The 12,347-nt window shown below is 36.2% G+C and overlaps 1 protein-coding gene across 2 annotated transcripts in view; it reads left to right on the forward strand.

Moving 5' to 3' along the window:
* The window catches only part of IARS1 (isoleucyl-tRNA synthetase 1), an 85,223-nt gene that overhangs the window by 33,731 nt on the left and 39,145 nt on the right, over positions 1-12,347 (forward strand). For both annotated transcript variants that reach the window (XM_032209554.1, XM_032209555.1), the window contains exons 14-19: positions 2,404-2,530; positions 3,042-3,115; positions 4,127-4,321; positions 6,305-6,391; positions 7,359-7,442; positions 8,492-8,639. In XM_032209554.1, the coding sequence (XP_032065445.1) occupies positions 2,404-2,530; positions 3,042-3,115; positions 4,127-4,321; positions 6,305-6,391; positions 7,359-7,442; positions 8,492-8,639 (715 nt within the window). The remainder of the gene's footprint in view (positions 1-2,403; positions 2,531-3,041; positions 3,116-4,126; positions 4,322-6,304; positions 6,392-7,358; positions 7,443-8,491; positions 8,640-12,347) is intronic.

A 12,347-nucleotide genomic window follows, 5' to 3' on the forward strand; every position in this document is an offset into this window, starting at 1 on the left:
GATTTCCCAGAGTTCTTGTGAGTTACAGTCCTCCTGGGATTTCATGTTGAAGGCACAGGAGTTTGTTGTTTTAAGACCCGGACGGATATAAGAAAGAGATGAACGTTTGTCAATGTCAGGCTTGTATGCAGGGATTCTCTTGCTCATTATTATTATGCCTCTCCATTTCTCCCATGTGCATGTTTTCTGAAACATTTTTTGCCTATATGTGTTATATATTAGAGGTTGCTCAGGCTTGAACTACTGAGTTCTGGGCTTAGTTATTTTCCTGCAGGTATTTCATTATTAGGTTAGGTAACACTTTGTATCAGAAGAGTTTGGTTTCATGCTAGTTGCTTCTGATCTAGCCCTTACAGTCAAGATAATATTCCTGAGTATGGGGAAAGAGAGATGAAAGAATATATTCAGTGAGTTAGTAGGTGGCTGAGTTCATAGAACTTGTTAAACCAGGTTAACAAAATACAGTGGTCACATTCATGTAATATTCTGTGCCCAAGCAAAACCATGTCACTACTATTACTAATAGCCATGATAGGGCCAGGTTCATACCATGCCATCACATCACACTGCACTGCAAACTACCCAGCCTCATTCCAGTATGTAGTGGATGAAGGAGAAGGAAAGAACCAAATTATTCATGTGATTTCATTACACCTGAGAGTAACTAATAGAAGTTACTCTAATAATTGTATAAACCAAGGTTTATAAGTAATGTTGTATGTGACATGCAGGCTGTGGGATTCCTGGATGATATCTAGCTGTACTTTTTTTTCTCATTAAGCCTAGCTATGGCAGTGGATATATGAATCGGTAATTTGAAATTGGCAATAAACTAGATGACAGCCATAGACCAAGTGATAATCAACCTCTATTAAAAGATACAGTTCTATGTCATAAAGCACAGTTGGTTTTTTTTAAAAGCTCTAAGATAGGTCTGTGTTCTTTGAAATTGCTCTAGAAACTTTGGCTGGCTCAAAAATGAGTCTGGAAAAATAATTACCTGGGAAAGGCTGTAGTAGTTATGTCATGGTGTAGATTTGAATTTTTTTTAAAAATGCTGGTGAGACTTTGTATCTTTATTGTTGTTACATGGGGGCAGAGATGTTGCCCAGGGATGTTTTGGATATTAATAGTTACATACAGCATTCTTTCCTTTTTGATTGTTTCTAGAGAACAGACTACATGGTTGCTAGGAGTTGAAAACAGATTTATGTCACATAATCAATTGATCAATCAGAGAACAACTATCTATTTTCTACAGTCCCTTAAGGGGAATTTCTCTATATTTTATACTTTATATTGCAGCTGTTCAGACGTTTTCTCTTTGAGCAGAGAATGCAATTGCTATATATTTTGCTTCTTAGTATTTTTGTATTCTATGCTGTGCTTGATTTAAAAAACATGGATGTTCTGAAAAAAATATAAAGCATGTTGCAAATAATATATAATTTTGCTTATATTGTTTCCTTTCTGAATTTCTACTTAGCAAATTAAATTGGGATATATTTTTCTATACTAAGAAAGGAAGATACCACCCATCCATATCTTGCTCAGTTGCTCTTTTATCTTTATTCAGTATTCCATTTGTGATTTTAAAGATTCTTCTAAGGTCAGCATTAAGAGTGCAGTTTAATAAATTCATATTCTAAAATCTTTGAAGACAATTACATTCTCATAGGCCATGAAAACTAATACGTTCTAAAACCTGATTAATTTAATATGAACCCTTATTTTATAAAGTGAAGTGTGGAATGAATTTCTGTTTTGACTGATTCTTGTTCAAGAAAACTAAATATTACTATTTAATATTCTTGGTTAACCATTGAAAAATGGGGGCTTTCAAGAGATAGAAATAAACACTGAGGCATGCGTTAAGAATCTTGCATAGGGCCATTGAATAGAACAAGACTGCTTACCACTGAGTGGCCCAATGAAAAAATGAAATGTATAATAACAATAAATAGTGCACTGGGAGAGGGATAATGCTTCTTATGGGCCAGTGCTAAGAATCAAAGATTGGTAGAAATGTAAGTCTTAATGGTTGAGATTGCTGGGATGAAAGTAGCACAGTGGTTAGAGTGCAGTACTGCAGGCTACTTCTGCTGATCACCAGCTGTCAGCAGTTTGGTAGATCGAATCTCACCAGGCTCAAGGTTAACTCATCCTTCCATCCTTCCGAGGTGGGTAAAATGAGAACCCAGATTGTTGGGGGCAATAGGCTGACTCAGTAAACTGCTTAGAGAAGGCTAGAAAGTCTATATGCTACTGCTAGTGCTATTAGGAGTAGGAGAGAAGATTTCTTCTGACAGTTAACTATGGTTAAATGAGCAGGAAATGTCAGCCAACCCAGAAGAGAATGTACACATAACAGTGCATAATTAAGAATTTTTTTTAAATGATTAGGGTTCCTGACTTCGTGAGAGAGAAGCGGTTTGGCAACTGGTTGAGAGATGCACGGGATTGGGCTATTTCACGAAACCGTTATTGGGGAACACCTATTCCATTGTGGGTCAGTGATGATTTTGAAGAGGTAGGTAAGAAAAGGCAATACGAGAATTAACTTTGTATCATAATTCTTATGAACTAAATAACTTGATAGCTTATATTTTATATAAATGTGCTTTGTATATTTTTTGCTCATGTTCAGATATGAGATTCTTGCTGATTTGTACTAGCCTAAATTGTTTTACAAAGATAGCCAACTCTACCATAAGTAGCTTTTGGGGGCACTTAATTTCTGATTCTTGTCTAAGAATAAGCTCATTTGCAATGGATACAGGATCCATAGGGCATTTGTGCATGTAATATCTTAGCCAGCCTTTGTCACTGCAGACTATATAGCCCTCGTTAAAAGGTTACAGTATTTGATTATGAAAAATGATGTTTTCACATTTAAAATTAAACACACATTTAAAATGTACTGGTTAAACTCACAAATTCAGTTCCTATTTTGGAGTCACTGCTTCTACTTTTAATTTAGAGAAATGTTTATTTTTTAAAAAATAAAGAAATAAATATGCAAATGTATTGAATGTTGACAGGTGGTTTGTATTGGGTCTGTAGCAGAACTGGAAGAACTCTCAGGAGTGAAAATCACTGATCTCCACAGAGAAAGGTTCGTGATTATTCTAGAAGCAAGTAAAGATTCATCAAGCTTATCATTTGTCCACTTTGAATTATTATTTTAACTCCCCTCCCCCCCAAAAAAACTTCATTTTAGAAGATATATGGGCCATCATGTGTGAATCCCCTTGGTGTGTCCTTTTATCAGTTTGGATATACTGGGAGAAAGTGTTTGAAGTGTTTGAAAAGAATCTTCCTTGTGCTCTTATTGAATGAATGAGCCAGCATGGTACCTTTCAGCGACCATTCCTGTTCAAGGCTCACAAGGAATAATGAATTGGTGTGTTGGTTTTAAGTGCTCTATTAATTTAGCTGTGGATCAGTTCAATGTGAAATAGAGAGGCTGAAGATTGTAGAGGAGACTAAGGCATCCGTACAGCAAAAGTCATATTAAGAGAATTTTTGCCTGCAGACTGGAACAGAGAGTAAGTCAGTAGGTGAACTTACAATGGAAGATAAAGCCTGACAGTCTGAAATTTCAGAAACTGAAATGGCCCATAGTCTAAGGATTGAAAGCTGGGGATAAATCCGTAGCTCAGAAAGTCAAAAGGAACTAAGAACTTGAAGCTAGCACAATATATATCAGGAAAAAAGAGAATTGTTTCAGACAAAGAGCAGGCCTTCAAGGAGTTCTCCTCCTACAAGAAGCCCTGGCCTTGATTGATTAAAGAGGTTGGTGTTTTTTCCCCTTAAGGAGTCCCACAAACTCCACTGCTCAGCTTTTTTAAAAGTGCTGTCTTGCGTTAGGGCTGACTTTAGGGATTGCCACGCCATTATTTATTTATTTATTTATTAAAATTAAATAACACAGATTTCAATGAATTGCTTCCCAGCAGTTTTCCGCAAAAGTAAACATCAACAGTATAAATAATACAACATCTGTGTTAATTGAAACGATAAAACCACCAAAACTGATGGTGTCTATACACTAGGGAAAAATATTACATTACTACTTCTGAAATAAATATTCAGTATCAGTTACTGGATTTTTTTCTCTCTTTAGTGTTGATCACATAACTATCCCTTCATGCTGTGGCAAAGGTGTCTTACATCGTGTTTCAGAAGTGTTTGACTGCTGGTTTGAAAGTGGAAGTATGCCTTATGCCCAAGTCCATTATCCATTTGAGAATAAGAGAGAATTTGAAGATGCTTTTCCTGCTGATTTCATAGCTGAAGGCATTGACCAAACCAGAGGATGGTAACAGTTTTATTATTTATTCTATGCAAGACTTCATAAATGTAGTAGTGTGTTGAGAATTCTTATCTTAAAATAGAGCTGTTTTTTATCCAAAAGAGAGATCCCAAATCTAAGACAATACTTTGAAAAGGAAGTATAAATAATAATTTCAAAGTATCTGTGGCTTAAACACTACCTGCATTGCCAAACTCACCAGTTAATTACAAAAAATAGCTTTGTAGCTGAACATCTGGCAACAACATATTTAACACCAATCACACAATATCTACCTTTCCCAGATCTTGTGAAGGACTAAGTAAAAATGAATAAAAATGTCAAATCCAACCTAAACATCTGTTTGATTGTGTGATCAACCACATAAACCAAAATCCTACACATTGCTTTTAACTTAGCAAATTCCAACTGAAAGCAATCCTTAGCTTTTTGCCCCAGTGAATGTGTATTTGTAACACACTTGTAAATGTGTAGATAATAGTGCTATGGAAATGTGCATATATATCTGCCTGAAACCACAGAACCCAAAAGGACAAGGATCATACAAAAACAATAAATTAATTAATTGTATTATGTATCAATATTAATTGCTTGTAAAATAAAATATGTACAATGAATTGGTTTCACATCTGGCTTTATCAGCCTTGACTCATTTAAAACCACTATAAGAAAAACCTTCCTCCTTTCAACAGAAACAGGAAAAGAGAAGTCAAGGAAAACGTGCGATGGGTTAGATACACTGATAGAAAAAAGAGGAAAATAAAATTGAAGATTAGGGGAGGGGAAAAGATAAGACAAGTATTGAGAATAAAAAGAGAAACCTTACCTAGATATTACAATGGTTAAAGGCAAGCAACAAGAATTAATTTCACCCATCACAAGTTGGCTGGCTACATGGGCACTATTGTTCAGATCATTTGCCTTTCCCACTAATTTGTTTCTTAAAAAAAGCATCTTCTTTCTGAGCCAAAGTAAGGCAACCTGCATCAGTCATGTATTATGGTGGGTAAGGATTATTTATTTACAATTGATAGACTGTCTGACTCCCAATAATTCTGGGCAGTTTACAATTAAAAGTATAAAAGGAAAAAAAATATGAATGGCCCCCAAAACAACACACAATCCCACAGACTGAACTTCATTTTGGCCCCAAGCTAGGAGAATACGTTAGTTAAGGTTTTACTAGCTTCCTGCAGTGACATCAGTGACATCAGAATACATCCATCTGGATGTTTGGATGAATATCATTCCAGAGGGCAGACAAGCTTTCTGGGTCACATAAGTTGGGTAAAGTACAATGGTTTAAATACCATTTTTTCAGAGTATAAGACGCACTGGAGTATAAGACGCACCAAGATTTTGAAGAGGCAAATCAAATTTTTTTTTTCACTCTGCAAACCTCCCCAAAACAACCGTTTTTTTGCAAAAACGGACCCATTTTTTTTTTAAAAGGGCATGAATAGCCTTTAGGAGGCTTGTAAAGTGCTCCTGGGGTGCCCTCCCCCAGAACTGAGCAAATATGTCCCATTTTGTGCTCATTTCTGCCTTCCCCAGCCCCCAGGAGCACTCTGGAAGCCTCCTAAAGGCTATGTACGGTGATTTTGGTGAAGGGGTCAGGGTTTCGGGAGGCAAAAAATGTTGTATTCAGTGTATAAGACGCACCCAGATTTTCAGCCTCTTTTTTTAAGGGAAAAAGGTGCGTCTTATATAAATATTTAAGTATTATTTATAGTGAGCAACACATACCTACAAATGTTTCAGACAGGTATTTTAGAAGCCAGTAATTCAAGATAATAATCCAAGTTCATATTTTCCAGAAGTTAAGCAGAATATAATTTTGGGAAATGAAGAGTTCTTAATATGCCCATGCTTTCAAATGTAATATAAAGATTTGGCTTGGTTTAATTAAAAATGATTTTACAAAAATGTATGTATATTATTTTAATAACAACTGGCCTAGAGTCAGCTAGTATCATTTTTTTCTCCCAGGTTTTACACTTTGCTGGTGTTATCGTCAGCCCTCTTCGGAAAGCCTCCTTTCAAAAATGTAATTGTAAATGGCCTAGTTCTTGCCAGGCAAGTATAATAATATTTTATTCCTTATTAAATTTCTGCTGCCTATATTGAATATTTTTCCATGGGTCATCCTTGGTGTTATTATTTATTTATTTATTTATTTATTTATTTATTTATTTATTTATTTATTTATCTGTTTCTGTCCATCTCACTGCAAAGCTATTCTGAGTGGCTTACAACATTAAGCTAAAACCATAAATATATATCTACCGTGTTACCATGTTTGACCCCTCAAATAAGCACTTGGCCTTATTTTCAGGGACGTCTTATTATTTTTGAGGTGCAGGAGGCGGTGAGCATGGTCACCTCATGGCTGCTGTTTTGTTGCAATATTTTCGGGGAGGGCTTATTTTAGTGCATGCACTCAAAAGCCCGATTGGTCTTACTATCTGGGAAGGTTTATTTTCAGGGAAACAGGCTATATAAATTATACAGAAATACAAATTATCACTAAAACTAAAAGATAATAATAATATGAATATGCATAAAAGAAGCAGAATGTACCCGGGGGTGGTGGTGGTGGTGGTGGTGGTAAGGCGGGAGCTGCTATTAGTTGATCAACCATCTACAGTGTGGTTCCCCCCCCCCTTGGGGGCCCAAGCCAATTGGGAGAGCCAAGTCCTCAGGCTCTTTCAGAAGGTCAAGAAGGCGGGAGTCTTTATTGGGCGCCTTAAAATGAAGTAATAGTTCCCTGAATAAGGATTCAAGTTCAGCTATAATTTCAGAGGGGTAAAATAAACTGAAAAAGGTTTGGGTAATGAGACTTAACCATAAGTTTAAACTATTAAATGTGGATTGTTTTTTTTCCCCGTCTGTATTTTGCAGCACATTATCAGCGTTTTAAAATATAGATGCTTCTTGTCTTTTGTCAGATGTTGAACAGCTTTCTCATAGGCAGTTGAATTAATGTGAAAACTGCCAAAAAAAGGTGTGTTTTGTTATATTTCCTATATTTAATCCCTTTTAGTGATGGGCAAAAGATGAGCAAACGAAAGAAGAATTACCCAGATCCAACAAAAATTGTCAACTCTTATGGAGCTGATGCACTGAGGTATGAATGTGCTTGTCTTCTCTTCCTGTTCTCATTAATTTCTGTGAGTCTTTGATGCCCTCAGGATGTATTGGGATAGCATGGCTACCAGCCATCTTGGCTGGTAATAATGGGAAGTTCTTTATATTTTAAAAATGAGCTGTGGTGGCGTAGTGATTAGAGTGCAGGCTATTCTGCTGCCTGCTGGCTGCCTGCTATTTGGCTGTTCTAATCTCACCAGGTTGAAGATTGACTCAGCCTTCCATCCTTCTAAGTTGGGTAAAATAAGGACCCTGTAAACCACTTAGAGAGGGCTGTAAAGCACAGTGAAGAAGTATATAAGTCTAGGTGCTATTGCTATAAGTTTACAGTAGTAGAAAATTGAAAAAAAAAACACATATAGTTAACTTGAAGATTATAGATTGCATACGGTTTGTGCACCAAGATGAATCAGGTGATTGACAACAAAGTAGCTGGGTCAGTTCTGTCATGTGAACATGATAGTAAGTATATTGAGCATCTTCTGAATCAGTGGTATGCCGTAATCAGATATTAAGAATATTTTGGATTTGGGTTTTTTAAAACCTTAGCTAAAATTAGTCTTCATGGCAATCGTGCAAAATTACATCAGGTGGAAATCTGGGAGTGTGCCTAGAAAAAAAAAGTTGGAGAAAGCTATTGCCTGAAAACATGAAAAAATACTTGAAAAGAATGAAATGAACGAGTTGAGAACCAAGTCTTTTCAAATGAATTTCTAAAGTTGCATTCAGCAGATAAAATAAGATTGCAATTAATAAAATATCTTGAGTCTATTAGGCTGTTCTGTAAATGCTAATAAATTTTTATGTAGCTACAGTAAGTTTTGTGTGGGGAGGCTTGGAATTAGATTAACACCGTTGATTAAGGCGCCATTGAATAGGGAACATTGCATTGCAAGTTGCTAAGCAATATCAACCCATCTTTCCTGGGTAAAAGAATTTTCAGAATGTTAAAAGTACACATGTTTAAAGTGGCTGCTGAACATTTGAAAGCAGAAAAAAGTTTCTCTATGTTTCTATTTGCTGCTATAGGTTGTACCTTATCAATTCTCCAGTTGTAAGAGCAGAAAACCTAAGATTCAAGGAGGAAGGTGTAAGAGATGTGCTGAAAGATGTTTTCCTGCCCTGGTATAATGCCTATCGCTTTCTGATTCAGAATGTTGTCATTCTGCAACTCAAGGTATAAAACTTTCAAATATTGCCAATGACCGCATATTGGTGTTTGTGTGTGTGTGTTTCCACCATTATTAAATGGAAATTTTAAACACTATCTATCTGCTTTTTTTTTTAATGGTTTCTATTTATATACTTTATTCATTAAACATGAAACTCAGCTAACTGAACATTCAAAAATGCATTACAAATACCATTGACTGGTGCTGATGGTTGATATGGTTTGCTGCCAGGGTCCTAGGTATCAACCAAATACCTTCTTAAAATATATCTTTGGTTCCTTTGTATTTTCAAATCCAATTCTTTGGTGGTTATGAAGGCTGCTGCATACATCAACTGGTTTGTTTCAGCTAATGTAGTGGTTTGAATGGTTTGCACAGCCTCATTGACCTTTTTTAGTACATTTCTCAATTCTTTCTGGTTCACTTGGTTCAACTTTGGCAAACGTGTTCTTTCAGCATCTTCCATTTGATACTTTATTTTCTCACCTAATTGAGCAATATCTGTTGGTAGTTGCTCTTCAGTGCTTCCTTGTTCTTTATCTTCATCCATTTCAGCAGTCTCTTCCTACCTTTCTTCCTCAATTTGCTTTTGAGTCTGCAAATCATTCTTGATGTTACTCTTCTTTGTTGGTATACTCAGACCATTAGTTGCTTTTTCTTGTTTCCTGTTAATTCTGCTGTAGTGATAAATTTGTGGCTCAGAATTACATGTCGTTGGTCCATTAGCCTTTGTTCACTGATATCACAGTCCGTGTGGTTCACCTTCCAAATTTGATACATTCGTTTTTGAAATCCATGTTTTTCTGGCTCAGACTGATAGTAAGCCTCCTTAAAAGAGATCTTTTCTTCCCTAGTCCAGATTTTTCGCTTTTTTGCTTTTTCTTCCAGTAGCTTGTCAGCTTCATGCCCTGGTTGCCTAGCAGAGGGAGCTGAACCCTTTAGCTCATTTTGCGCAGAATGCCCAGGAGCCATAGCATCCAACGGAACCCTTGTTAATCCGGGTGACAGTTCAGCTGGCATAAATTTCATTTTTCTCATGTTCACCATGTTTGAATGGGTTGTGGAGCAAATTTTGTCTGGCCCTTCACCTGAGGCTGTCTGTCAGCATAGCCCTTAGGATCACTAGAGCGTGTAAGCCCCTCCACTACTACAAGGTAAAGCACCTTGGAGAGGTTGTTGTTGTTGTTGTTGTTATTATTCACATATTTATTGTTATATTTATCACAGTAATATTAATATAACTATATAATAATACAATTACAATAATACATAACATCTTCATCTTCAAATTCTCTCCACATTAACATTTCCTCTTTTTATATCTCCTCCTTTCTAACGTCTGCTTCTATTGTCCAACCATTGATAAAATACATTCCACGTCAAAAAATATTCAGTTTCTTCTTTATCCTTAATAGTAAGCATCAGTCTACCCATTTCTGCGCATTCTAGTATTTTCTTAATTACATTCTCATCTGACAGAGTCTCATAATTTTCTATTGTTGTTGAAATGCAATTCTGGCTGCAGTTAGTATATGTAAAACCATAGATATAGTCTTTTTATCATATTTTTTCAGTAGGATGCCCAACAAAAATATCTCTGATTTCAAGTCTATATGCTACTTTATCATTTCCCCCCCCAACCAAGTATGTATTTTCATCCAATATTTTTTTTAGCTTTTGGGCAAGTCTACCACATATGATAGTATGAACCCAATGGTTGATTACACTTCCAACATTTAGCAGATCTATCTTTGTACATTTTAGCCAGTCTTACCATTTTATACAAATTTTATTTATATGCAGTTGACATAGTCAATTTAACATTTCTATCCCATAGTTTCTGCCATTTATCTAATTCTATTGCATATCCAAGTTTTTAGCCCAGGCTTCTATTTGTATTATTGTTATTCAATTTATATGCTCCTTGGCTCCCAGAAATTTTGGGGAGTTTTCTTGACTTATTTTCATCAAACTACACTCAATATGCCTCAGTGCAGTTTTAAAATCAAATGGAAATATAGTTTATCTTTGCTCTTATTGGAGCCATTGTCACAATGATTAGAATATCAGATGTGGTGTATGGAGCTCTACATTTAGATCCACAAAGCTGTGAAACCAACATTATATACCTGGGTCTGGAACTATTGATCTTAATATTCTGTTCCGTTTTAAACATTTAATGTCAGATACTGAGTTTGTCATAGTGATAGCTATGGGCATCTCTGCTGGGGCATAGCAGACTACTTGTGCAAAATTTCATATATATATTTAATAAAAAAAAGTTAACGAGAAGAGAGGAAAGCACCAGTCCCCAATATCATTTTTATATCTAAGAAGAACTCTGGGCCAGGAACATAAATTAAATAATGACGAAGGCTAGTTAGAAGATGAAAAACCAAGAATTATAGAATCATTGAATATATGAGTTTGAGGATCCTGAAAAGTCTCCTAATCTATTACTTTCTTCATTGAGTGGTAGAAGGAAAGGCAGAGTGTATTTATGAATCAGATGAAGTGAGATGCAGCTCATAAAAGCTTATTTGTTAATTGGAAATAGAGTAAACATGTTAGTTGGAATAGCTGCTACCATACCTGGTTTTATTACTCTGTGCAAGAATCCACAAAATCCAGCCTGATATATGTCCATCCAGTCTTCAGTTGAGAGCCTCCAGAAGTGGGAGTTACAACATCATCTAATATTCTATAATACTGTTTTTTTTCTTATTTTTTTTACATATTATTTTTTATTATACATTTTCCTTTGTTATACATCATGTTTCCATTTGTGCGATGACAGTGTACTTTCCGTATCAAATCTCTTTTGAATATACATAATATTATACATCATAATTATAGCCATTATTCTCATAATATATACAATATAATCTTCACTTCTAATGGCTTTTAATTTTAATCTGATGGTTCTTGTCTTGCTCTCAGTTCAACAGATATTTAAATCGCCTTTCCCTTGTATGAGACACTTTTAAAAAGATTTTTATAGACAACCATCTAACCTTCTCTTACTTTTTTCTTAAGCATGCCCACCTCTTTTATTATTCCTAATAGGACTTGGTTTTTAGACCACTTAAAGATAGTCTTCAAATTACAAATCACAATTGGACTTAAAGATTCAATTGCTAAGCAAGGTAGTTCTGAAGCGAGTTTAGATTTAGATTTAGATTTAGATTTTATTAGTATTTGTAGGCCGCCCTTTTCCCTGAGGGGACTCAGGGCGGCTCACATAAAATCGGGGAGGGGGAATACAGACGTTAAGATAGAGACATATAATAAAATAGTAAGCAACATACATTCATCATTCGGGAGGGGTAACTATCCTTGTCCCCAGGCCTGACGGGCGAGCCAGTTCTTAAGGGCTGTGCGGAAGGCCTGGACGGTGGAGAGGGTGCGAATCTCTACGGGGAGCTCGTTCCAAAGGGTCGGGGCTACTACTGAGAAGGCCCTCCTCCTTGTAGTTGCCAGCCGACATTGGCTGGCCGATGGAATGCGGAGGAGGCCTAATCTATGTGATCTTATTGGTCGCAGGGATGTAATTGGCAGAAGGCGGTCTCTCAAGTATCCAGATCCACTGCCATGTAGGGCTTTATGGGTGACTAATAGCACCTTGAAGCGCATCCGGAGATCAACAGGTAGCCAGCGCAGCTCGCGGAGGATAGGTGTTATGCGGGTGAACCGAGGTGCACCCACAATCACTC

This window comes from Thamnophis elegans, chromosome 2, assembly GCF_009769535.1.
Source record: "Thamnophis elegans isolate rThaEle1 chromosome 2, rThaEle1.pri, whole genome shotgun sequence".
Classification (NCBI taxonomy): domain Eukaryota; kingdom Metazoa; phylum Chordata; class Lepidosauria; order Squamata; family Colubridae; genus Thamnophis; species Thamnophis elegans.